The following is a 27,223-nucleotide window of genomic DNA, read 5'->3' on the forward strand; positions in this document are numbered from 1 at the left end:
CGAATAATACCTTGCTTGAAAAAAAGGGGGGACCAGGAGCCACAGAGAGAGAGAGAGAGAGAGAGAGAGAGAGAGAGAGAGAGAGAGACTATGGGTGAAGGACTGTGTAATATATATTTTATTTATTTATTTTTCACTTTAGGTTAGTGAGTGTGTCTGTTCATCCAATCTGTGCAACTTGACTATCCATCCAGTCAATCTGTCAGTCACACATCCAGTCTGCTCACTGTCACCCATCCCATCACCCACTCACCCAGTCACTCACACATCCCATCACCCACACACCCATCTCATCACAGTGTAGGAAAATTCATAGGTAAGTGGCACAGACCGTTAAGAATCTAATTTAAATCACAAAGATACTCTGGCATTTGTCTGGAGGCTGGCTAAGGATAAGCTAACAGATATTAACTATTAACTATTAACTAACTGAGGATGTAGAGGTAATAGATGAGGGTAAGAACAATAGCAGGAGATATTGTAGTGGAGAGTTTTGGACAAGAAAGTGAGGAAGTGGTACCTGAACATGAGGGACGGCTGGAAAAAAGGAAGGAGAAAGAAGGAAGCCCTGTGGAGTGTGACGTAGAATAATATTAATAGCCTCATCTTGGGATTAATGTGATGAGGTACAAGTAGAGAACATTGAACAAAATAGATAACTTATGAAAAAGATTAAATAAGGAGTTATGTTTTTAGTTAAGGAAAGATTCAAAATGGCTGGATACAATGTGGTGATGGACTAGCAGATGCATTAATAATTAGAGTCCAAAATATACCAGGCAAAAAGACGATTCAAAGTAAGTGACATACCAAGCAATTAATTAGGGAAAAAAGTCTTTGTTGACTCTTCCAAAGCCTTTCAGTTTGTCGACCTCAGTATACTGTTAGGAAAAAGAGCGATATTAAGACATGAGGTATAAGCACTCCTGATTCAAAGGCTATTTGACTGATAGTGTGTGTGTGTCCTAAATTTGTTTTCTTATCGTATGACATAATTATAGTTTTAGATCCTCATCAGTCACTGCTACATCTTGCAACCAGTATTTGGAGAACACAATGAGAATAATTGAGGGTGGTTGCATCACCCTCAATCACGATCTACAAAACTCAAACGATGACCAAGTAAGTGCTCAAGTAATGTTCAGTGTGTATGTGTGTGTGCAGGAGTGGTCTTGCGATCATGTGCATTGTGTGTTTTTCATTATTATTATTACTATTATTATTATTACTATTATTGTTATTATTATTATTATTATTATTACTATTATTGTTATTATTATTATTATTATTAGTAGTAGTAGTAGTAGTAATAGTAATATTGTATCACGGTATTTTATAATAGAGCCTCAACTTATACTAGTCTTGCCTGAAAATCTCTCGTTTTCTATCATTCTCCCATCCTGCAGGCCTGAGCCCAGACAGAGACCCAGAGAAATGTAAACAAACGCAGAGTCAGACTTGATATACGGGTGAATTTGTTGCTTTTTAGAGGGGCAATGGATCTGTACATGAGTGAGGTGGCGAGGGGCGTGGCCAGGGGGCGGCTAGCAGCGTGTGCCACCAGGGAAATGTGTATGAACATAAAAAAAGGCGCCTGTCAAGAAAGGTGAGGCCGGCTGCAGCTTTTTATTTTTATTTATTTGTTTCCATCAGGTTAGGTTTATATTAATTCAGTTAGGTTAGGTTAAGTTAGGTTAAGTCTCTCTCTCTCTCTCTCTCTCTCTCTCTCTCTCTCTCTCTCTCTCTCTCTCTCTCTCTCTCTCTCTCTCTCTCTCTCTCTCTCTCTCTCTCTCTCTCTCTCTCTCTCTCTCTCTCTCTCTCTCTCTCTCTTGCTTGCTTACTTTCATGTCTACACAGGTTCGTTCGGTGCAAGGAGTTGGCACAGGAGGTGTCTGAGGCTGTGCAGAGCGGCCGTCTGAACCTGGTGCCACAGCTGCACAGGAGGGCATGGCATAGCTGGCTGGACAACATCACAGACTGGTGTGTCTCCCAGCAACTCTGGTGGGGCCACAGAATGCCAGTGTACCACATCACTGCAGCAGACGGCCGGGAGGTGTGGGTGACAGCTGCTCGGAGGAAGATGCAAGGCGGAAGGCTGTGCAGAAGGAAGGTACGTGTGTTTACCTAGTGTTAGTTTGGATGGTCTGATATATGGCAGAAATGTTTACTTTTTATTGTTTTTCCTTCAGTTGATATGCATTCTTTGTGGTCCTGTTCTCTGTTATTGATCTTGTTTTTGTTCCTTTGTCTTATGTGTTATCAGAAACTCAGGTAACTAATTGTAGGTGTGTAATTAGTCCATATTTTCATTGGTATATAACTAAAATATCTGTTAATACTGTAAACTCTAGCATTACTAATTGTTTGATAAAAAGATGGAGATTTCAGAAGGCTAGTAATGTTTATAGATGCTGATAGATTGAAAGAACTGACTACCTGTGTGTTACCTCTCCTTCCTCTTACGTAGTTTGATATTAATTGTTACCAGTATTGCCTGTGTTATATCACCTATGTTATATCACCCTCCCTCCCCAGACTGTGCTGCTGCATGGCCTCCTGTGTGATGGTGGCGGCCACAAGACATCCAAGTCCTGGGGCAATGTGATAAACCCCCTGGATGTGATCAGTGGGGCGTCCCTGGAGGTGCGTGACTTGCTGGTGCTGGAGTGTGTTCTGTACTGATGTTCATTGGGTGTGGTGAGCAGTATCTGGACAGCAGTTGATACATGAATATTTGTGAAAGCTTCTTAGCAAGTGTATTTTTTTGAACGGAGCACTGTAGAGAGAGAGAGAGAGAGAGAGAGATTTTTAGATGTGATGGCAAAAATTGTGTTTATAATTCTGTTTTCTCTCTTTTCTCCCTTTCTCTGTCTTTTCATCTCTTCTCTTTTCTTCCTTTTCCTCTTCTCTGCTTCCATTTTCCTGCTCATCTGTTTTCTCTTCTGTTTTTCACCACATTTCATCCCTTCCCTCGTAGCCTCTTGTCCTCTCACCACCCCCTCATGCCCTCAGGTACTGTGTGAGAGGATGGAGGGGAGCCTGAATACAGAAGAGGTACTCACTGGTATCAGGAGGAACTTCCCCACAGGCATCCCAGAGTGTGGAGCTGATGCCCTTTGGTTCACCCTGTGCTCCACCAACTTCAATAGTCAGTGTGGCATAGATAGATGAATGTGTATAACTTTGTGGTGCATTGAGTCTTGTGTGGGGTAACTGGGTTGGTGTATGGATCAATGAATGGAGTAGAGATAAGATTTTGGTGAGTGCTCTTGTAAGATTAGGGTAGGAGTGCTTCTCGTCTCCGTCAAGGGCTAAGGTGTTGAGTGTTGATTGAGTGAGGGTGAAAATTGTGTGTTTTGGTATATGTAGCAGATAAGATTTTAATGAGTGCTCTTGTAAAGTTAGGGTAGGAGTGCTTCTCATCTCAATCAAGGGCTAAGGTGTTGTGTGTTGAGTGAGTGAGGGTGAAAATTGTGTTTTTGTTTTGGTATATGTAGGAGATAAGATTTTAGTGAGTGCTCTTGTAAGGTTAGGATAGGAGTGCTTCTCATCTCCATCAAGGGCTAAGGTGTTGAGTGTTGAGTGAGTGTTTAAATATATTTGTAGGAGATAATATTTTAGTGGTTCTCTTTCCCAACAAGGATTAACGCATTGAAAGATTGTTGTGGGTGAGAGTAACGGTGAAAGTTGTGTGCTTTATCTTCGTATATGTAAGAGATAAGCTATAATAAGTGTATTTGTAAGGTTAAGGCAGTAGTGCTTCTCTTCCCCAACAAAGGTTAAGGTGTTGAAAGAGTGTTGTGAGTGAGTGTGAGGTGGGTGTGAAAGCTGTGTGCCTTGCCTTGCTATGCGTTTGTACATCTCTCATAACACTTCCCTGCCAGACCACGTGTGTGTGTGTGTGTGTGTGTGTGTGTGTGTGTGTGTGTGTGTGTGTTATATATAAAATATAAATAAATAACTACATTTCTACTCTACTGATGGGAGAAACACGCTTTAAAAAGGCTCTATTTGAAGTGGCACAGGTTTTTAAGGATGTTTTTCATGGTTTTAGTGACAAATTAACAACATTCCTACATAACTAACAGGAGAAACACTCACGAAAACCTCTGCTAATCATCTTTGTGGCCTTTGGAATCAATCGTGAAAGAGAGAGAGAGAGAGAGAGAGAGAGAGAGAGAGAGAGAGAGAGAGAGAGAGAGAGAGAGAGAGAGAGAGAGAGAGAGTCAGCTAAACCAATTCAACTTGATATGAGAGAAAATCTAATTATCTTCCATTAACAAAGAACTATCGCCCCAAACATTGAGTGCTGGAGGGTGCGTTCTGCATTGGCAGCTGGCATGAGCGGGTGACAGGAGGCGTGTGAGGCGCATGACAGCTTTAGTGACAAGTTCATGCTGGCAGTGGTGCAATATTATGCCCTCAACACTCTTTCACTTTAAGGGCTTGGAAACCACAGTGCCTTCAGATTTGTGGAGAAGTGTGTGTGTGTGTGTGTGTGTGTGTGTTTGATAGTTATATTAGTTGTTTAAATCATGCTGTGCTAATATCTATCCCTCTATGAATGTGTGTGTGTGTGTGTGTGTTGACCTATTTGCATGAAACAGGGGAAGAGGGAAGAGGAGGAGAGAAGAGGGGTGCTTGGGAGATGAAAATGTATGTATGTATGTATGTATGTATGTATGTATTAATATTTTCCCTATCATATACAAAAACACCCTTGAAATCCTATATAGAACTTGCCATAGAACACACTCACTCTCTCCCATGTGCCCACTCCCTCTCACCCACCCTCTTGTCTCCCACACAGCTGCACACCCCGTCCTGCAGCCTCAAGGCACTCACCTCTCCTTTTCCAGTCATGGGTGCCTTGCCTCCTCCTTGCAACACCACCACCACCACCACCACCACTGCTGCCATTACATACGAGGGGGAGAGACTGTGATGTGGCTGCAGGTGGCTAGGTGAGGCATTGTTCTGGTGTTGTTGGTGTGAGGTGTTGCATTACCTTGAAATTCACAGGCCTTCCACAGCCTTCCCACTGGTCTCCTTGTCCTGTCCTCCTCCACACACCATCCACAGGCCTAACCTAACCAACCTAACCTAACCTAGCCTAACCTAACTTAACCTAACCTAACCTAACCTAACCTAGCCTAACCTAACCTAACGTAACCTAACCTAACCTAACCTTACACCCACAGGTTCGGAGGCCTCCAGAGAGCTGCCCAGAGTGAAGCTTGTGGTATAGAGGGACAGCTGCTGATCATCAAGCTTACATAGTGACTGGAGGAAAGTGGGAGGAGCCTGGAGGGAGTGATGGAGGTACAGTACTTGGAGAAAATCCCTTCACCGTGACAACTGGGTGTCTGCTGTACAGGCCACTGACCAATGGAGGGAGAGGGAGACTGGCTAATGGTGGATGAGAGAGAGAGAGAGTCATGATAAAGGATATTGAGCACAGACTTCACCACTGGGTCGACTCTGGGGGCCACGTTCTTCTGCTAGAGAAGTACTGACTGGTTGGTGGCCGTGGCTGTTCACGCACTCGCTCTTGCTGTGGCTGGCATGCTGTTCTGTCCTCTCTTCTTCCAGGAATTGCTGTCTGAGGTTGTGTGTGTGTGTGTGTGTGTGTGTGTGTGTGTAGAAGCCATCATCATCAACCACAGCAGGTGATAATGATGGTTCCTGCTTTCATCGTCATCGGGGCTAGCCAGACCAACCTGGGGCTGTACTCTGGGGTGACGCTGTATGCCTCAGGTGGGTCTGGAGGGGCTGGGATAGTTGGTAACAATTAAAAAAGACTAGTATACACACAAACCATTACAAACACTATGTAATGCTGGTATAACACGCACAAACAGACAGTTAAGACAGGTATACACTTAGAGACATATACAAACACTTGCTATTGGTTGTATATTCTTAGAAACACACACACGCTTACTAAGTCTGGTATACTCGTACACACACATACTTGTATACAAACAGTGGGATACACTTAGAGATGCATCCATACACTTGCTAAATCTGATATACACACATAAACTCATAAGAGATGCTGGTATATGCTCAGAAATCTATACACATTAAGTAAGGTTAGTATACACAAACCTTTACATATATTAGGAATTTATGTTCAATGATAGAGATGACTAGTACTCTCTCTCTCTCTCTCTCTCTCTCTCTCTCTCTCTCTCTCTCTCTCTCTCTCTCTCTCTCTCTCTCTCTCTCTCTCTCTCTCTCTCTCTCTCTCTCTCTCTCTCTCTCTCTCTCTCTCTCTCTCTCTCTCTCTCTCTCTCTCTCTCTCTCTCTCTCTCTCTCTCTCTCTCTCTCTCTCTCTCTCTCTCTCTCTCTCTCTCTCTCTCTCTCTCTCTCTCTCTCTCTCTCTCTCTCTCTCTCTCTCTCTCTCTCTCTCTCTCTCTCTCTCTCTCTCTCTCTCTCTCTCTCTCTCTCTCTCTCTCTCTCTCTCTCTCTCTCTCTCTCTCTCTCTCTCTCTCTCTCTCTGTCTCTGTCAATCACGATCTACAAAACTCAGATGATGACCAAGTAAGTGCTCAAGTGAATAGGTAATGTTCAGTGTGTATGTGTGTGTATGTGTGTGTGTGCAGGAGTGGTCTTGCGATCATGTGCATTGTGTGTTTTTCATTATTATTATTACTATTATTATTATTACTATTATTATTATTATTATTAGTAGTAGTAGTAGTAATAGTAATATTGTATCACGGTATTTTATAATAGAGCCTCAACTTATACTAGTCTTGCCTGAAAATCTCTCGTTTTCTATCATTCTCCCATCCTGCAGGCCTGAGCCCAGACCGAGACCCAGAGAAATGTAAACAAACGCAGTCAGACTTGATATACGGGTGAATTTGTTGCTTTTTAGAGGGGCAATGGATCTGTACATGAGTGAGGTGGCGAGGGGCGTGGCCAGGGGGCGGCTAGCAGCGTGTGCCACCAGGGAAAAGTGTATGAACATAAAAAAAGGCGCCTGTCAAGAAAGGTGAGGCCGGCTGCAGCTTTTTATTTTCATTTATTTGTTTCCATCAGGTTAGGTTTATATTAATTCAGTTAGGTTAAGTCTCTCTCTCTCTCTCTCTCTCTCTCTCTCTCTCTCTCTCTCTCTCTCTCTCTCTCTCTCTCTCTCTCTCTCTCTCTCTCTCTCTCTGTTTATTTAACTTTCTGTTTAACCATTTATCGATCTATCTATCTCAATCTATGTAACTAATTACTTACCTAACATAACCATCTCTCTCTCTCTCTCTCTCTCTCTCTCTCTCTCTCTCTCTCTCTCTCTCTCTCTCTCTCTCTCTCTCTCTCTCTCTCACATTAAAATTAACTTAATAATAACCCCTTCTGTCCCATGTTAATATTCTCTCTCTCTCTCTCTCTCTCTCTCTCTCTCTCTCTCTCTCTCTCTCTCCTCTCTCTCTCTCTCTCTCTCTCTCTCTCTCTCTCTCTCTCTCTCTCTCTCTCTCTCTCATTAAAGTTAACTTAATAATAACCCCTTCTGTCCCATGTTAATATTCTCTCTCTCTCTCTCTCTCTCTCTCTCTCTCTCTCTCTCTCTCTCTCTCTCTCTCTCTCTCTCTCTCTCTCTCTCTCTCTCTCTCTCTCTCTCTCATTAAAATTAACTTGGGACAATAATAACCCCTTCTGTCCCATGTTAATATTCTCTCTCTCTCTCTCTCTCTCTCTCTCTCTCTCTCTCTCTCTCTCTCTCTCTCTCTCTCTCTCTCTCTCTCTCTCTCTCTCTCTCTCTCTCTCTCTCTCTCTCTCTCTCTCTCTGATGCAGGCACAGATGCAGCGTGGTGAGGCAGTGTTCATCCCAGGGGCACACCACACAGGGTCAGCAACACAGGTGGTGGTGGAGAGGCACCTGTGGGACGCCCAGGGGAACACCAGACACAACCTTGACAGACAGAAGTGAGTCTTGCCTTGAGAAAACTAGAATGATAGAGAGACATGAATATACAAAACTGTGTGTGTGTGTGTGTGTGTGTGTGTGTGTGTATGTATGTATGTGTGTGTGTAATTTTTCTATGCAGTCAAAATAGTTACCCAGTTTTCTGTTTTCTTGGGCAGTAGACTGGGTACAACAAACTTACATATTTAAAAGACAAATTTGCCTTTTTTTGCAGGTTTTATTGGTGAAGTGTGAAAGAGGAGGAAGGAACAATGATATTCGACCAACTGCGGCATCTGGGGGCTTCACTTGACTGGGACAGCTGTGTTTACCATGGATGCAGCGAGAGGCTGGCCTGTGTGTCTGTCTGTACATCCGTAAGCATACCTGTCCTTGTAACCTCTGACACACACACACACGCGTGCGCACAAACAAGAAACTTCACCAAAACACTTTTCCTCGCAGTGACGGAAGCATTTGTCTGTCTGTACGATGCTGGGCTGGTGTACCGCAAGGAGGCTCTCGTCAACTGGTGCTGCAGCTTTCAGTCGGCCATCTCGGACATTGAAGTGGACCACCTGCACCTGACAGGACCCACGGAGCTCGCAGTCCCGGGGTACAGCAAACCGGTCAGCTTCGGAAAGATGTATGACTTCGCTTACAGACTGGCAGACTCAGGTAGGTGGTGAAGGGGTAACTAAACAGGTGTACTGACTTAATTAGGTAATAGAGGAGGGACTTCACTTTCTCCAAGACTATTTGCAAAGGCCACAGAGATACCTAGCTGGGTTCTCAAGATTAATAATGTAGAAATGTTGTTAATCTATCACTAGAACCATTAAAACATTCTTGAAAACCTTTATTATTTCATCACGAGTATTTTTCAATGCCACAGAGATACCTAGCTGGGTTCTCAAGATTAATAATGTAGAAATGTTGTTAATCTATCACTAGAACCATTAAAACATTCTTGAAAACCCGTATTATTTCATGATGAGTATTTTTTCAAGGCCACAGAGATACCTAGCTGGGTTCTCAAAATTAATAATGTAGAAATGTTGTTAATCTATCACTAGAACCATTAAAACATTCTTGAAAACCTGTATTATTTCATCAGGAGTATTTTTCAAGGCCACAGAGATACCTAGCTGGGTTCTCAAGATTAATAATGTAGAAATGTTGTTAATCTATCACTAGAACCATTAAAACATTCTTGAAAACCCGTATTATTTCATCAGGAATATTTTTTCAAGGCCACAGAGATACCTAGCCAGGTTCTTAAGAGTGTTTTTCCTGTTAATAATATACAAATGTTAATCTGTCACTAGAACTTTAAAAAACATTCTTAAAAACCTATGTAGCTTCATCTAGAGTCCTTTTGAAATAGTGGTGCTGAGATGTTTCAGAGCATAGGCCTTAGATATGTGAAAGGTGTATAATATTCATTGTGGTTCTTGAGCTATGATAGTATTTGTCAAGTCTTGCTAATGATGAACTGTAGCAGTACTGTTGTCTGCACTGTTTACCACCACAAAGACTGAGCTGTGGTGGTTTATAAGATGCAGTAATACCATTCATTAAGCCTTAAACTATTAACTGCATCATCACTACTGTCCTCACTATTAAGCATAACAGGGCTTCACTCACCCCACAGGGTTTGCTGAGGTTTGAGGCGCGAGGGGCAGTGCCGTCGGCCCTGTCGGCACTGGGGCTGTACAGAGGGTGCCACGCCCACCCCATGACGGTGCCTCACTGCAGCAGGACGCAGGATGTCACTGAGTCCGTGCTGAGGCCCCAGTGGTGAGCAGATGGTGATGCTGAAGATGATACTGGCATATTGAGTATTATAATTAGCCACAAACACTTGCTTGCTTACTTTCATGTCTACACAGGTTCGTTCGGTGCAAGGAGTTGGCACAGGAGGCGTCCGAGGCTGTGCAGAGCGGCTGTCTGAACTTGGTGCCACAGCTGCACAGGAGGGCTTGGCATAGCTAGCTGGACAACATCACAAACTGGTGTGTCTCCCAGCAGCTCTGGTGGGGCCACAGAATGCCAGTGTACCACATCACTGCAGCAGATGGCGAGGAGGTGTGGGTGGCGGCTGCTCGGAGGAGGATGCAAGACGGAAGGCTGTGGAGAACGAAGGTGTGTGTGTGTGTTTACCTAGTGTTAGTTTGGATGGTCTGATATATGAGAGAAATGTTTACTTTTTTATTGTTTTTCCTTCAGTTGATATACTTTCTTTGTGTTGTATCTCCTAGTGTGTTCCTATTATCAGTATTACCTTGGGGCAAAGCTGTACCTAATTGTAGTTTTTCTGTACAGTTGAGATGCAGTCCTTGTCTGTATCACCTTTATTAACCTACTCTGGGTTCCCTTCTATATTTCTGTGAGGGAAAACTGCATTATTTTATATCATTCAAGTGTGTGTGTGTGTGTGTGTGTTTCTGTCTGTCTGTCTGTCTGATTTTATTCTAATTGGATGACCTGACTTGACCTGAATATAAGGAGAAGGAGGAGGAGGAGGAGATAGAAGAAGAAAAGAAGAGAAGGAAGAGGAAGATAAAGAGAAAGTGTGTGTGTGTGTGTGTGTGTGTGTGTGTGTGTGTGTGTGTGTGTGTGTGTGTGTGTGTGTGTGTGTGTGTGTGTGTGTGTGTGCAAACCCTCATTAAAAAAATAAACTTCATGTAGCAATAGATGAATAAAAGTCTTGACGGCTACATTAATAATCGCAACTTTCCGTCTTCACCCTGTGCTCCTCCTCAGGCACACCCTTGACCTCCATGTCCACCCAGCAGGAGGAAGATCTGGACACCTGTTTCTCCTCTGGCCTGTTTCCCTTTGCCTCGCTGGGGTGGCCAGGTCAGGGGAGGAGAGAGACCATGCCTGACCTTGCTCGCTTCTATGCAACGACCTTGAAGATGGGTCACTGCATCCTCTTCTGGGTGGCTCAGGTGGTCATGCTGGGACTCGACTTGATGAGGAGGCTTTCCTTTGAGGTGAGGTCGTCTGGGTCTTGGTCTCCTGGTTCTGTTCTCTGTTATTAATCTTGTTTTTGTTCCTTTGTCTTATGTATTATCACAAACTCTGGTAACTAATTGTAGGTGTGTAATTAGTCCATATATTCATTGGTATATAACTAAAATATCTGTTAATACTGTAAACTCTAGCATTACTAATCGTTTGATAAAAAGATGCAGATTTCAGAAGGCTAATAATGTTTATAGATGGTAATAGATTGAAAGAATTGACTACCTGTGTGTTACCTTTCCTTCCTCTTATGTAACGTGATATTAATTGTTACCAGTATTGCCTGTGTTATATCACCTGTGTTATATGACCCTCCCTCCCCAGACTGTGCTGCTGCATGGCCTCCTGGGTGATGGTGGCGGCCACAAGATGTCCAAGTCCTGGGGCAGTGTGATAGACCCCCTGGATGTCATCAGTGGGGTGTCCCTGGAGGTGTGTGACTTGCTGGTGCTGTGTGTTCTGTACTGGTGTTCATTGGCTGTGGTGAGCAGTACCTTGACAGCAGGTGATACATGAATATTTGTGAAAGCCTCTTACCAAGTGTATTTTTTTGAAGGAATGATGTAAAGAGAGAGAGAGAGAGAGATTTTTGAAGGAGCTAAAGAGAGAGAGAGAATTTTTGAAGGAACTAAAGAGAGAGAGAATTTTTGAAGGAGCACTAAAGAGAGAGAGAGAATTTTTGAAGGAGCTAAAGAGAGAGAGAGAATTTTTGAAGGAGCACTAAAGAGAGAGAGAGAATTTTTGAAGGAGCTAAAGAGAGAGAGAGAATTTTTGAAGGAGCACTAAAGAGAGAGAGAGATTTTTTGAAGGAGCACTAAAGAGAGAGAGAGAATTTTTGAAGGAGCTAAAGAGAGAGAGAGAATTTTTGAAGGAGCTAAAGAGAGAGAGAGAATTTTTGAAGGAGCACTAAAGAGAGAGAGAGAATTTTTGAAGGAGCTAAAGAGAGAGAGAGAATTTTTGAAGGAGCTAAAGAGAGAGAGAGAATTTTTGAAGGAGCTAAAGAGAGAGAGAGAATTTTTGAAGGAGCACTAAAGAGAGAGAGAGAGAGAGAGAGATTTTTAGATGTGATGTCAAAAATTGTGTTTATAATTCTATTTTCCTTCTTTTCTCCTTCTTTGTCTTTTCATCTCTTCCCTTTTCTTCCTTTCCCTCTTCTCTACTTCAATTTTCCTTTTCATCTGTGTTCTCTGTTTTTCACCACATTTCATCCCTTCTCTCCTCCCTCACACCCTCTTACCCTCTCACCACCCCCTCATGCCCTCAGGTACTGTGCGAGAGGGTGGAGGGGACCCTGAATGCGGAAGGGATACTCACTGGTCTCGTAGGAACTCCCCCACAGGCATCCCAGAGTGTGGAGCTGATGCCCTTCGCTCCACCCTGTGCTCCACCAGCTTCAGGAGTCAGTGTGGCATAGATAGATGTGGATGACTGTGGTGCTTTGAGTCTTGTGTGGAGTTATAAGGTTGGTGTATGGATGGGTAAATGAAGTAGAGATAAGATTTTAATTAGTGGTTTTGTAAGATTAGGTAGGAGTGCTGTTCGTCTCCATCAAGGGCTGACGTGTTGTGTGCTGAGTGAATGAGGCTGAAAATTGTGTGTTTTGGTTTTGTAAGATTAAGTTAGGAGTGCTGTTTGTCTTCATCAAGGACTGACGTGTTGTGTGCTGAGTGAATGAGGGTGAAAATTACGAGTATGTGTTTTCGTTTTGGTATATTTAGGAGATAAGATTTTAATTAGTGGTTTTGTAAGGTTGGGTAGGAGTGCTTCTCATCTCCATCAAGGGCTGACGTGTTGCATGCTGAGTGAGTGTTTAAATATATTTATAGGAGATAATATTTTAGTGGGTCTTTTTCCCCAACAAGGGTTAACACATTGAAAGATTGTTGTGGGTGAGAGTAACGGTGAAAGTTGTGTGCCTTGTCTTGGTACATGTAAGAGATAAGCTTATAATAAGTGTATTTGAAAGGTTAAGGCAGTAGTGTTTCTCTTCCCCAACAAAGGTTAAGGTGTTGAAAGAGTGTTGTGAGTGTGAGGTGAGTGTGAAAGCTGTGTGCCTTGCCTTGCTATGCGTTTGTATATTTCTCATAGCACTTTCCTGCCAGACCACCTGTGTGTGTGTGTGTGTGTGTGTTATATATAAAATGTAAATAAATAACTACATTTCTCGACTGATGGGAGAAACACACTTTTAAAAGGCTCTATTCGAAGTGCCACAGGTTTTTAAGGATGTTTTTATTGTTTTAGCGACAAATTAACAACATTCCTACATTACTGTCAGGAGAAACACTCATGAAAACCTCTGCTAATCATCTTTGTGGCCTTTGGAATCAATTGTGAGAGAGAGAGAGAGAGAGAAAGAGAGAGCTAAACCAATTCAACTTGATATGAGAGAAAATCTAATTATCTTCCATTCCCACAGAACCGTCACCCCAAACAATGAGTGGTGGAGGGTGAGTTCTGCGTTGACAGCCAGCATGAGCGGTGACAGGAGGTGTGTGAGACGCATGACAGCTTTAGTGACAAGTTGATGCAGGCAGTGGTGCAATATTATTCCCTCAACACTCTCATTCACTTTGAGGGCTTGGAAACCACAGTGCCTTCAGATTTGTGGAGAAGTGTGTGTGTGTGTGTGTGTGTGTTTTTGATAGTTATATTAGTTGTTTAAATCATGCTGGGCTAATCTCTATCCCTCTATCAATATGTGTGTGTGTGTGTGTGTGTGTTTACCTATTGCACGAGACAGGGGAAGAGGGAAGAGGAGGAGAGGAGAGGTGCTTGGGAGATGAAAATGTATGTGTGTATGTGTGTATGAATATTTTCCCTATCATACACAAAAACACCCTTGAAATCCTATATATAATTTGCCATAGAACACACTTACTCTCTCCCACGTGCCCACTCCCTCTCTCCCACCCTCTCACCTCCCACACACCTGTATACCGCGTCCTGCAGCCTCAATGCACTCACCCCTTCTTTTCCAGCCATGGGTGCCTTGCCTCCTCGCACCACCACCACAAGCACCACCACTCCTGCCATCACCTACAAGGGGGAGACTGTGATGTGGCTGCAGGTGGATAGGTGAGGCATTGTTCTGGTGTTGGTGTGTGGTGTTGCATTACCTTGAAATCCACAGGCCTTCCACAGCCTTCCCATTGGTCTGCTTGTCCTGTCCTCCTCCACACAGCATCCACAGGCCTTCCACAACCTTCCCACTGGTCTGCTTGTCCTGTCCTCCTCCACACAGCATCCACAGGCCTTCCACAGCCTTCCCACTGGTCTCCTTGTCCTGTCCTCCTCCACACAGCATCCACAGGCCTTCCACAGCCTTCCCACTGGTCTTCTTGTCCTGTCCTCCTCCACACACCATCCACAGGCCTTCCACAGCCTTCCCACTGGTCTCCTTGTCCTGTCCTCCTCCACACACCATCCACAGGCCTAACCTAACCAACCTAACCTAACGTAACCTAGCCTAACCTAACTTAACCTAACTTAACCTAACCTAACCTTACACCCACAGGTTCGGAGCCCTCCAGAGAGTTGCCCAGAGTGAAGCTTGTGGTATAGAGGGACAGCTGCTGATTATCAAGCTTATGGAGTGACTGGAGGAAAGTGGGAGGAGCCTGGAAGGAGTGGTGGAGGTACAGTACTTGGAGAAAATCCCTCCGCCATGATGACTGGGTGTCTGCTGTACAGGCCACTGACCAATGGTGAGAGAGGGAGGGAGAGTGGCTAATGGTGGATGAGAGAGAGAGAGAGAGAGAGAGAGAGAGAGAGAGAGAGAGAGAGAGAGTCTTGATAAGTAATATTGGGCACAGGCTTCACCACTGGGTCGACTGTGAGGGCCGTGTTCTGCTAGGGAAATACTGGCTGGTTGGTGGCCGCGGCTGTTCACACACTCTTTCTTGCTGCGGCTGGCATGCTGTTCTGTCCTCTCTTCTTCCAGGAATTGCTGTCTGAGGTGTGTGTGTGTGTGTGTGTGTGTGTGTGCGTGCGTAGAAGCCACCATCATCAACCACAGCAGGTGATAATGATGTTTCCTGCTTTCATCCTCATTGGGGCTAGCCAGACCAACTTGGGGCTGTACTGGGGTGACGCTGTGTGCCTCAGGTGTATCTGGAGGGCTGAGATAGTGAGAAGGTAACAATTAAAAAGGACTAGTGTACACTTAAACCATTACAAACACTATGTAATGCTGGTATACACACACAAACACTGGTTTACACATAGAGACATATATAAACACTTGCTATGGTTTGTATACTCTTAGAAACCCACATAAACTCTTAATAAGTCTAGTATACACACAAACTTGTATACAAACACTAGTATATATTTAGAGACACATCCAAATCTTTGCTAAGTCTGATATAAACACACAAACTCATAAGAGATGCTGGTATATGCTCGGAAATCTATACACACATCAGGTAAGACTAGTATACACAAATCTATACATATATTAGGAATTTATTGAATGATTGAGATGATTAGTACTCTCTCTCTCTCTCTCTCTTTCTCTCTCTCTCTTTCTCTTTCTCTTTCTCTTTCTCTCGTATCCTTTGTCTATCTCAAATTCTCTCTTTTAATCTCTCCCTCTCTGTCTGTCTGTCTCTCTGTCTGTCTGTCTGTCTGTCCCACACTTCAATACACCCTTCCTGTCTTCATACACCTTAGTACACCCTTCCTGTCTGCCCCTGGACCTTAATACACCCTGTATCACCCTTGCATCTCATTAAACTATCCCTGTTTCTCCTTCACCTCAATAAACCCTGTCTAATTTCCCTGTCCGGCTGTTTGTCTCATCTTATTACACCCTGTCTCTCCCTGCTTCTTGTTGCACCCTTCCTTTCCCCTACTCCTCAATACTCCCTTCCCGCCCTGTGTCATGTGTATATATTTAAATATTTATATTCATTTGTGGCATTCTTCATGTGTTTTTGGGGTGTTTTGAGTGTGTTTGGGTGTGTTTTGGGGTGTTTTGGTCAGTTTTGTGTGTGTATTGGGGTGTTTTGGGGGTGTTTGGGTCAGATTTGGGTGTGTTTTGGGGTGTTTTGGGGTGTTTTGGGTGTGTTTTGGGGTGTTTTGGTCAGTATTGGATGAGTTTGGGTGTGTTTTGATGTGTTTTCGTCAGTTTTGGGTGTGTTTGGGTGTGTTTTGGGGTGTTTTGGGTGTGTTTTGGGGTGTTTTGGTCAGTTTTGAGTGTGTTTGGGTGTGTTTTGGGGTGTTTTGGTCAGTTTTGATGAGTTTGGGTGTGTTTTGAGGTGTTTTACGTGTTTTTTTTTTGTATTTTAAAGGAGTTTGGGTGTGTTTGGGTGGTTACGGGTGTGCTGTGGGTGGATAAGACTGTTTTTGGGTGTTTAAGGTGGGTGTGCATGTGTTTTGCGGTGTTTTGGATGTGTTTTGGGGTGTAGAGAGATAGACGTGATGTGTGCAAGGTGCCTCAGTCCCTGGATGGGTGTAGCAGTACGTGGTGGTGCTGTCTGGGTCTCGTGGTGTGGGAGTGCATGTAAAGGAACAGATAATTTAGGGCAGTTTATCATATTTAATTATTTTGTTTATTAATTTATTTACTATTATCATTATTTTTTATTGTTTTTAAGGGTGGGTTAATTTTTACGTTCTTCTTTTGTGTTCGGGAGTGGTTAGTGCTATTGACAAAAAAAAAAAAAAAAAAAAATGGAGATCGTTTTATTTTTTAGTGTGGAAATTGTCGCAGTTTGTCAGGTGTTGATTGGTGTTGAGAGTCGCAGGTCCCGTCTCGCCCTCTGTCATAAAATAAACAATAAAGGGTTGATTTTCGCTGATAGTTTATTTCCTTTAACGTAAACATGTAATGATATAGTTTTGTCTGTCTCCTGATGGTATGGCACTTCTGGCTAATATTTAACTAATTATATTCATGTCATTATATGAATAACTAATAACAATTCACTATCCTGCATGTACTGTCAAGTCTATCGAAACATCAGGACGTCAATTGAGAGTCATGGATTTCAAGAGATTCCGATTTATTGCTGCTTCCTTCTCAATTTTAATAGGTTCAGAAAATTTACCGAAATTGTGATTCCTGGCAGTTGGATTAAGAGAGAGAGAGAGAGAGAGAGAGAGAGAGAGAGAGAGAGAGAGAGAGAGAGAGAGAGAGAGAGAGAGATCAAATTATAATACATAAATTATAAGAAAAAATGAAGATAATGGAGACGAATAAATAAATACATAAATACATAATAATATATAATACAGAACAAATTATGAACGAAAAGAAAAAAGAATGATAAATGAAATGCGGTGATAATATACATAGCGTGGTGCAGAGCGTACGATAATGTGGTGCAGAGCGTACGGTAATGTGGTGCAGAGCGTACGATAATGTGGTGCAGAGCGTACGATAATGTGGTGCAGAGCGTACGGTAATATGGTGCAGAGCGTACGATAATGTGGTGCAGAGCGTATGATAATGTGGTGCAGAGCGTACGATAATGTGGTGCAGAGCGTACGTTAATCTGTGGTAGACCCAAGCTGTATAGATTAATTTAAAGAGTCTACCTGAATTCTTCCATGACAATTAAACATTTGGTAATAACACAAGCTTTTTCAATGACTTCACACAAGGTCATACAATAGATGAAGAATTGTCAATGTAAACACCGCAGAGTTCATTTCAAATTTGGCGGCTGTGTTTAAACAATTGTCCCAGTCTCCACTAACTTGAGTGGCGTTGAAGCAAGGTGTAGAATGTTTAGGAGGATAAAAAGAGTGAGGAATGTACGCCTCCATGCCAGACACTATCACCTCTGTTATGCGCTCAGCACACAAAGACGGCTCTCTGACACGGAAGCAGTAGTCATTGCAAGGAAAACCACCAAAATACCTCCTCAAAACACACCAAAACACCTTCAAAACACATCAAAACACCTTCAAAACACCTTCAAAACACACCAAAACACCCTCAAAACACACCAAAACACACCAAAACACCTTCGCTTAGGGGGATCCTGAGGAGGGACTGGAGCGATAGGACAAGATAAAGATATGAGATTGTGATCGGAGGAGCCCAACGGAGAAGAAAGGGTGACAGCATAAGCAGAAGGATTAGAGGTCAGGAAAAGGTCAAGGATGTTGGGCGTATCTCCAAGACGGTCAGGAATACGAGTAGGGTGTTGCACCAATTGCTCTAGGTGATGGAGGATAGCAAAGTTGTAGGCTAGTTCACCAGGATGGTCAGTGAAGGGAGAGGAAAGCCAAAGCTGGTGGTGAACATTGAAGTCTCTCCAAGAAGGGAAGAGGGTCAGAATGTGCTCCACTTTGGAAGTTAAGTAGTCAAACAATTTCTTATAGTCAGAGGAGTTACGTGAGAGGTATACACCACAGATAAATTTAGTATTAGTAGTAGTAGTAGTAGTAGTAGTAGTAGTGGTAGAGAAAGAGAGGAACTAATGGAATAAGAAGAGGAGGAGGAAGAAGGAGAGAAGGAGCAGGAGGAAGAGAAGGAGGTGGAGGAGGAAGAGGAGGTTATTGTTGTTTGTTCCTTCTCCTCCTCTTTCTCCTCCTCTTTTCTTCTTCCTCTTCTTCCTCTTCTTTTTTCTTCTTCCTTCTCCTCTTCCTCCTCTTTCTTCTCTTCTTTTCGTTATCTCTCTCTCTCTCTCTCTCTCTCTCTCTCTCTCTCTCTCTCTCTCTCTCTCTCTCTCTCTCTCTAGCAATCCCTGTAATGTCAATAAGGTCTATATAAACAGGTAAATTTGGAAGATTTTCGACCCTACTGTTTGTAAACAAGGGAGATAAAAGATCGGCGGCTGTCTTGCATTAGAGAAAACGGAGAATTTTAACATAAACAAAAAAAATAATTGAATTAATCTTCCAATACTATTTTAGACAGTTTTTAGGACAGTATAAGAGTCTCTTCTATTTTATCAATTATTTTGTGTTGTTTTGTACTATTGATTATCAGTTTTTAGTGCAAGCTGTCCAGGTCTCATCCAATGCCTTAATATGATTTAGATTATCAAAATGGTTTAACTCACCATTTAATCAGCTGACTGATTTGAATAGAGAAGTATGTAATGTATAGCCTAACCATCTCTGCCAGCATGGTCAGACTCTTGATAGTAACCCAAAGCGCTCCTAGGTAGTGAGTATCATTGCACATAATGATCTTTACTTTGTCAGTAATTCAATGATACTGAATATTACTCTACTGGATTTTGCTCAGCACTGCTTGGTAACTTTTGGCCATAATCCCAGGTCTGGAATGATATGAAGCCATGTTGTTACATTCCATATGAGACAGGCAAGCACTATGCTTTGCCTGACTGATACCTCTACTTTGCATTTATGACCCCAGGTAGTTCATCAGTCTCTCTCTCTCTCTCTCTCTCTCTCTCTCTCTCTCTCTCTCTCTCTCTCTCTCTCTCTCTCTCTCTCTCTCTCTCTCTCTGTTTGGAATTATACTGTATATTAGGAAATATCATTAAAGAGTGTGTGTGTAAAAAGTGTTTGCATTATTGTGCATTTGATGTTGGTTTCATGATTTATAAAGATTGCTATTTTTAATAAAGTTATTGAAATTGTTATTGAGTGTTTGTATTGAACTCATTAGCTTTGTAATAGTGTGCGTCTCATCATGCATTCATTAATGATGTAGAGTGGAAATGTCCACTCCTATCATGCATAATATCAATGCATTATTGGTTTATGTTGTTATTTGTGTATAAATTGTAAAGTTATGCCAGTCTATTTTAGTACAAACTAAATATCAGCTGGAAGAGAGGACAGGTAATGGCACACTAAAACACAGGAAGGGACAATGATATAACCATCCAATTTAACAATACGCAGAGGAAGAAGAATGAGAAAGCAATAAAAATGGATTATTTAATGGATGATTAATAGACCCTCATTTGTAATGTTATTTCAGGCAAGAATATTAAAAGAGACAGCTGGCTTGCCCTTTGTACTTGTTCAGCTTGCCCTTAGCACTTGTTCATACATGACAGAATGAGAGATCTATGGGTGGGGGTGACACCTGGAAATGGGTATTATTCATGAAGGGATTGATTGATTGGTTGACTGATTAAGAAAAAAAAACGTAGCAGTGGAGGGGAGGGGAAGGCGCCCCCAACTTTCCAGTCATATATGGCGTGGAAGGGACAATACCAGCAAAGAAAAATATGAGAAAATGCATAATTTACTACAAAACCCAAAATGCGAAAAAAAACCTTGCCAAATTGAACCTTCCCACGAAGGTAATGAATGGAGTTTTGATGCAATGAGCCACAGTTACTTAAAACACTCAACAAATATAACACCTGCCAAAAAAATAAAAATAAATCAATAAATAAATAAAGATAAAAACGCGAGAAAACCTTTAAATTATCAGAACGCGAAAAATACACACACGCTAAACTGGATGCGTCATTAATTAATAGTCATTGGGACTGTTATCCCCCCCAATAGTTTATAGCCCCTCCCCTATTCATTGCTCCCCCCCCCCCTTCCCTGCCTTGAGGAACACCTTCACTTATGGCCTGCTGTTGGTCAGATTTAAGCCATTTTAACCTCGAATTACATACAATACATACATACATATTGTCTCCTTGCAATAATTATAATAGTCTTCCTGGCTTAATTTTTGTTTATTCATTATTCTTTATGTGTTTATTAATTATTTGTCATTCGTCTAATTCCTTGTTTTATTTAGCCTCGGTATTTAACTAAGCATTTTTTTTTTTTTTTTTCACTTTCTGACTGTGGCCCTTGCAATGAACGGCTTAATTGTTTATTTACTGTTCCTTACGTGTTTATTGATTATATGTGAGTTATTTATTTGATATTCATGATTTTTTTTTTTAACTTTGTATTTCTTTATATGATAGTTTTATCTTTTCGTGTTTTCTGGCTTAAGTTTTGTTTATTACCCCTTGTTTGTGTTATTAGGTGTGTCATTAATTATTTGTCTTATTTCTCGTAGTTTAATGGATTTTTTAGCACTTTAATTATTAGAGTTCCTCACCAGTCATTTTATTCGAGAGAGAGAGAGAGAGAGAGAGAGAGAGAGAGAGAGAGAGAGAGAGAGAGAGAGAGAGAGAGAGAATGCTGATTACTTCTTGCATCAGTGAAATTAACTAAATTAGAATGACTAAGTAGAAAGTCTTGTGCAGCATGGCAACAGGAGGAAGATGGCATACAATTAAAAGATAACAACTAATGCAGCAGTGCAATGGTGAGCGAGACTAAAGATTGCTTGATAAAAGGACGGGAGATGAAGAGAAAAAAACATTTTGTTCCTAAGCTGTTGACCAAAGTATAGTTGGCTACACATACTTTTGTTCAGTACACCTTATTCAGTAATCTTCGTCTCTGACACCATCTCAATATTCAGTGCCCCTATCCTTGTGTCTCCAAGCCCTCTCATCATTAACTTAGTACTGAAAATGACGTTGGTTGGCTCAGACCATGGGAATTACATAATGCTCTCTCTGTAGATGTGTGTACTTAGGCAGAGACCTTCTTTGAAGACTCTCATTCCTGGGAGGAGTACAGGAACTGGGCCAATGGGATGGGAAAGAAGATACAGAAAACTGTTTAAACCAATATATTTGCCTCTGGTACATCATGTTCACTTCACAACCACACATGAGACTAGAGCAACCACAAGCAGCAGCACACAGCCCCTCCCTCGGCACTTTCTGGGGCAGTAGTACTCACTTCTTACAAAAGTTTTAGAGTTTTGGCTGGGGAGGAAACAGTATACATAAGAAGCACTCACTGTGGCAGTATTGTCCTGATGGTAGCAAGCACACACTCCAAATTGCATATATAGCACGCAGCATCTTTTGACTGTGCCATGCACTTACTTTATATGGAAGAGAATCATTTAGGCATAACCTTAAGCTGTAAGTGTTCAGCTTTCTAAAGTGACTACAGATGGCACAGAAATTTGTCTGTGCATGGTAAATTATTCTTTTGGGTTATGCATTTCCTTTTAAAGGGATTGTAGGCAGCACCATTAATTGCCTCCATAAAAAGATAGATGGTCATTAATATTCTAGTAATTCATCTTTCATGTCATAAATATGCATGATTTTTTAGTTGTGTTGTCTTGTAGTTCAGTTAATGACAACATGCAGGCAAGATCTTTCTTCTCAAACTGTACTGGTTTGGTTTGTTTCTTTTCTTCAAGAGTGCTGATAATTTGCTGTCATAAATTAACCTTTTCTTTACATCATATCATATTAATTTATAAACTTCGTAATGTCAAGATCTTGTAACCAAATACTAATCAAATTTCACTCAAGGCAGGAGGTCACTCACATGATACTTGCAACACTGCACACTATCACATCTGCATCAATACAAAATACAGAGTTAATACTGTACCATTCATAAAAGCTATATACACCATAGTATAAATGTGGGCAGGAACTTTCATTTTTTTAACCAGAACAGTGACAATTACTGAATAATTTATAACAAATATTCATATGAAGTTGTTTACAGAAGCATGTCTACATATGATGTTTTACACAAAACTGTCCTTCAGCTTCTGTGTTACAATACATTTCATTGTCACTAGTCATGCTCTCTGAGAAATGGGATCTTTTAAATAGCTAAAATACTGCCATCCCTGGATACTTTGTAAATACTTAGGCATCGTATTCTTATCCACTGGTGTTCTCAGGCCATACGTTTTGAATCTGTGTTCTTCATCTCAACAATTTTGGATGAAAGTAATAACATAAACACACTGCACTTGAGGCAATGTCTTTCATCAATAAACAGATTCATTACATAGGTTAATAATGGAAGACTGATTTAAGTTGATACACAGAGGCAAAAGGACTGTCAAAGTGTCTTCAAGTTATTATCAACATCTTGGATGTTCACTAGATTCATGATGGCCCCAAATTTGCAACTCAAGCCTGGTCTGAGATCACTTGACAGAAATGATACCATACAATGGCTTACATTGAAAGCTTGTGTGTTGGGGAACTTTTTAAGAGTCCTGTCAGGAATGAGTCAGTAGCCAGACACATTCTCAAGAATAATTATCTAGTATTTTCCAGCATAAAAGTAAGCAAGTTGAATCACAGCCATTGTTGAGGAAAACGTGCAGAGTATACAAGAAATATTTCTGCCACAATGCTAAGCATCAGGCAAAACAGGTGATTTCAACAGAAAAATAATTGCTCTAGTCGACAGCACTTCAGATGTACTATGTTATTTTCTTCAATAAAAATACAAGAAATATAGTAATTGACTAAGAAAATATTATCCTTAACCCTACTTCAATATTGCCATATCACAAAATATACTATATGCAATACAGCTACCTAGACCTGGAGGTGCTGGAGGCTGGCCCAGTCACTGTTGCTGCTGCCCCAGACAGCCCTGGGTTGCCTCACACTGTGGCACAAGCTCTACACCATCTACACATTAGGAGTCTTCTCACAATTTGCTGATCTGCAGAAACTTTGCTAATACAAAACTAAAAGAAAAAAAAAAACACCCAAAGAATTTACATTAAATAATACACATTCAGCAAGTGGCATTTTTCATAACTTGTGTAGCTTTACATGTACCCTAGTTTTTCAGCACCTTCTATACTTGTTTATTTGATGAACATCTTATTATAGACAGCCAAAGACACGACTGATTTAGAATTTTGCAGTATTAATCAAATCACAGTACAGTTAATTCAGTTTCTGCTGAGTTGAATGGGAATGACTCTTGTTCCTGAGCAATATTAGGACTGCTAATTGTGATGCAACTCTCATGAGAACCCAGGCTGGGGCTTTGCACTGAATGAATGCAGATCTTCACATGACCTCAGAGACAAAGTATGACTGCTGTGGGACCAGTGTGTACTATGGAGGATCTACCTCTCATTAAAACTAATTACAGAATTAGAGAACAAGGCTTTCATGATCATGAATACTATAAGGTCCTAAGTATGTAGTTTTTTTAGTCTGTCTATCATCATGAACATTCCTTGATAGTTTCCCATAGAGGTGACAAGGCAGATATTTCTACAAGTCTCTTCTTATAATTCATCACACAGCACATTTGTGTAATCATTACAATTTCCTACTCTTTCTCACAAACGCATCCCAGTACAAAGCTTCTATGTTATAAGAATCATCCTTTTGCTTTCTCTGCTAAGAATTATTCTTTTGCTTTCCCTGCATCTACCTCACTCATATAATCCTACTTCTCATTTCCTCCTCTTCCATTCTCTCTTACTGATCAAAGGTGCTGCACTAGACCACTGTACAAGCTTCCATGCCTCTCACACTTGTGCTTTCTTTCTTACGTATTCCGAACTTCTATAAACATTTCAGTGATTATCATCCATTTTAATTACCACCACAAGCACCTCTCGTGTATTAATTTCAACTGCCAGTGTCCATGATATCTGCCTAACATTTGTAACTGTTTCATCTGCATCTGGCAATAGTATTCTATGTTAAAGTGCTTTTCTTCTACCTTCTTATTTGCTGCCCTTTCTTTTACCATATTTCCCAAAGTACCCAGCCAAACTTTTATATTGTAAGATATTAAAATTTCCAGGATTTATCACTCAAAGGGACCTTATTGCATGCCTGATCTTAAATATGATGCTATGGATGACATAATGTTGTTGATTCTATCATACAGTAATTCCTGTGATTACCAGAAATAAAATACTATTATAGCTTGATATAACAAAAATAAACATTTGTACACACCAACAATTACACTTTTTGAATCAAGGAATGCAGTTGGAATGTTCATTGAATTTCTCAACACAACAACAAAATTACTCATAAAATATCACTCAATAGGAAAGAACATTGAAGAGAGAGCTGTGCCCTGACTCCAAGGTTCCTCAGGGCTTACACTTAGTACATGGTGTTCACTAAATGATAAAAACATCAAGAAAGAGTACAAAATGAGTCATGAGTGCAAAACGTGAAAATGCAGCTGAGATAATAGACATTGTGGTGCTTCCTTCCTTCCTGCCAATACAGATTGAGAGTACACACTATGCTTTCTGGAGCAGTGCCAGGGTGATGATTTACACAAGCTTCTGCTTATGACAGTTTTGTAATGAACAGCATTTCTGTGCAAGAATGTGAGTAATGTCAAAATGTGATAAAAAACACGTGCATACAAACAAAACAGTGTACTGATGGATGTGCGGATGAGTCTTTCTTGTGTGTGTGTGTGTGTGTGTGTGTGTGTGTGTGTGTGTGTGTGTGTCTAGACATTTGAGTTTTTTTTCCTCATTAACACATTATCAATAAAATTCCCCTAAAAAAAACAGAAGCATCACAGTGCTACACGTAAACACTCTAAGGTTCACATGTGCAGCACACCAACCATTAAAAAACCTTGCACTGAAAACAGTATGCACTTTATCTTTTTTAAACAATTGAACTATAAAATTGATTTGAGTTTTGCACGTGTACTTGAAAGAGAAAAACTCAAGGGTTAGTGACAACTTTAAAATATTTTCTATACGAGAAAACTGTTTTAATGACTGATGACATGTTCTGAAATATCATGCATGTCTACTTAGTGAAGTCATCAAACAATTAACAAATTAGATTCACAGTTTGTCTATATAAATTCATGGCAAATGGGATTGCCAAACTAACAACAAAGCAGTTATCAACTGATTAATTAAAACAAAGAGAATGCTCTGAAAACAAAAAATGTCAATTCAAATGGAACCAAAACTTTAAATATTATGCAAAAAACTTAAAACATATTCCATAGTATGATCTCTCACAAGCACATCACAGAAAATAACCATTAAGCTAGGTACCCGCCACCTTGCCACCCAGAACATCAACACTTGGCCACATCCACCTCCCTGGCATCTTTCAAGCAGATGAAAACACCACAATTGCAAGTATATTCTACAGGAAGAAAATTAGAAGGAAAAATTCCCTGAATGATTCTGAATTAGCATACTGTGAGTGCCTGATTTGTATGTAATATCTAAACTGATTTTTCCTTTCCAGGAGTCCAATCTGGCTTGACTACTGAGCCACTGAGTAATACTATGCAGCAGCTGACTGTGCAACACAAGCAATGGCGAGCTGTTTCTCCCTAATGACGTGGCAATGTATCTCTGCATGGTAATGGATGGATACAATACAGCAACAACAAGTGTAGACATCCTCTTTAGAATTCAGCAGTCAGGGTTTATGACTTCTGATGCCAAGGTCAGTGTTGTTAAGTGTGCATTTTATAAAAACCCTGTATTCTCTCAACAATTTATAAAATAGGCACAAAAATAAATTCATTGATCCTAGGACAATATTACAAAAGCAATGTTCAAATAAAGAAAATAAATATAGAGAAATGTACATTCAACTCTTTCTTTCCTTCTCTCTCCATTGTTCATGGGCTTGTTCTGTTTACAAACTTTCCTTTTTCACCATGAAGTAGCACCAAACAATTCACTACATTGTCCTCTTCATACAGCACTCTATAGTTTAGTAGTTTCTGACACACTCCCTCACCTTTCTTATCAACAAGTAATGTTCTAAGAGGACCCCATTTCTCTCTCTCTGGAGCTACTCACCCACTAGGGTAGCAGGGATACAGTCACATTCTTCCTCACTGGGACACTGGATAGAGTCTCCCACCTTCACACAACACTTCTTGGGGCTACCCAATGCTGAGGAAAGTCTGAGAGTGGCAAGTCCCCTTGCAGTACCAATCTGACCACAAACTTCTTTATTTTCTCATCTCCAACATTCACTTTTCCAGCACGTGGAAATGTACATTATAAGTACGTTTAATGACGCCCTATGAAAACACGACCATATTTCCTTATCCTCCTTAGTGGAAATCGTTGATGACAACGTGGAGAGGATCCACTGCCTTGTTGATGCACTCTCTCACAATCTGGAGGATGATGTTGACTCGGCGGTCCAATGCCCTCATGTGGGGCTCCCAGAGAATGGGATTGAGAGGGTCGGCACCCATGGAAACTCGCATGGCATCACTTAGGCGCTGTGGGCCATTCTGGAACCTGGGGATGAAAGTAGAGTGAGTGGTTGTGGATACAAACTGCTTTCATGGACCAATGGTTACACAGTGTTAGAATGAGGGAGGTTGTTTTTCTATGTAAAATAGAAAAATATATAAGCTATGTAGATTATCCTCACATTGAAAATACATAGAAGTACTGATGATCAGAATCTACAAATGGCACAATTGGCATTGGCACAGTTTCTAAATTAAAAATGATACGCTGTATTTCTTATCCTATTTCAAACTACTGTGTTACTACAATGG

The 27,223-nt window shown here is 41.2% G+C and overlaps 3 protein-coding genes across 19 annotated transcripts in view; 2 read left to right on the forward strand and 1 right to left on the reverse strand.

Annotated features, from left to right (window-relative positions):
- Positions 1-1,324: 1,324 nt before the first annotated feature.
- LOC135108277 (valine--tRNA ligase-like) lies at positions 1,325-7,928 on the forward strand. 9 transcript variants are annotated; one of them, XR_010272191.1, is made up of 8 exons: positions 1,331-1,606; positions 1,858-2,110; positions 2,536-2,643; positions 3,013-3,148; positions 4,811-4,964; positions 5,202-5,322; positions 6,806-7,003; positions 7,796-7,928. XR_010272191.1 is itself a non-coding variant. In XM_064019051.1 (6 exons), exons 1-5 carry the CDS (start codon positions 1,497-1,499, stop codon positions 4,943-4,945), a joined length of 693 nt encoding a protein of 230 aa, XP_063875121.1. In that variant the 5' UTR covers positions 1,326-1,496; the 3' UTR covers positions 4,946-4,964; positions 5,202-5,653. The 9 variants fall into 9 exon arrangements, 3 of the variants coding, with proteins under 3 accessions (XP_063875122.1, XP_063875121.1, XP_063875120.1); XR_010272193.1 differs by having other exon boundaries at positions 6,887-7,003; XR_010272194.1 differs by lacking the exon at positions 7,796-7,928 and adding an exon at positions 7,490-7,605.
- Positions 7,929-8,143: 215 nt separating this feature from the next.
- LOC135108278 (uncharacterized) lies at positions 8,144-26,286 on the forward strand. Of its 9 annotated transcripts, none has more exons than XM_064019059.1 (11): positions 8,144-8,283; positions 8,372-8,584; positions 9,561-9,706; positions 9,799-10,051; positions 10,673-10,905; positions 11,261-11,441; positions 12,201-12,398; positions 13,356-13,427; positions 13,918-14,014; positions 14,454-14,643; positions 25,939-26,286. In XM_064019059.1, the coding sequence occupies exons 5-7, from the start codon at positions 10,690-10,692 to the stop codon at positions 12,362-12,364; spliced, it is 561 nt and encodes a 186-aa protein (XP_063875129.1). In that variant the 5' UTR covers positions 8,144-8,283; positions 8,372-8,584; positions 9,561-9,706; positions 9,799-10,051; positions 10,673-10,689; the 3' UTR covers positions 12,365-12,398; positions 13,356-13,427; positions 13,918-14,014; positions 14,454-14,643; positions 25,939-26,286. The 9 variants fall into 9 exon arrangements, with proteins under 9 accessions (XP_063875129.1, XP_063875124.1, XP_063875125.1 ...); XM_064019054.1 differs by having other exon boundaries at positions 10,702-10,905; XM_064019055.1 differs by having other exon boundaries at positions 10,702-10,905; positions 13,356-13,386.
- LOC135108279 (extracellular serine/threonine protein CG31145-like) overlaps positions 21,510-27,223 on the reverse strand; it is a 196,466-nt gene continuing 190,752 nt past the window's right edge. The window contains exon 11 of the mRNA XM_064019064.1: positions 21,510-26,957. Coding sequence (XP_063875134.1) covers positions 26,765-26,957 — 193 coding nt within the window. The 3' untranslated portion in view covers positions 21,510-26,764. The remainder of the gene's footprint in view (positions 26,958-27,223) is intronic.

Source organism: Scylla paramamosain, chromosome 17 (assembly GCF_035594125.1).
Source record: "Scylla paramamosain isolate STU-SP2022 chromosome 17, ASM3559412v1, whole genome shotgun sequence".
NCBI lineage: Eukaryota > Metazoa > Arthropoda > Malacostraca > Decapoda > Portunidae > Scylla > Scylla paramamosain.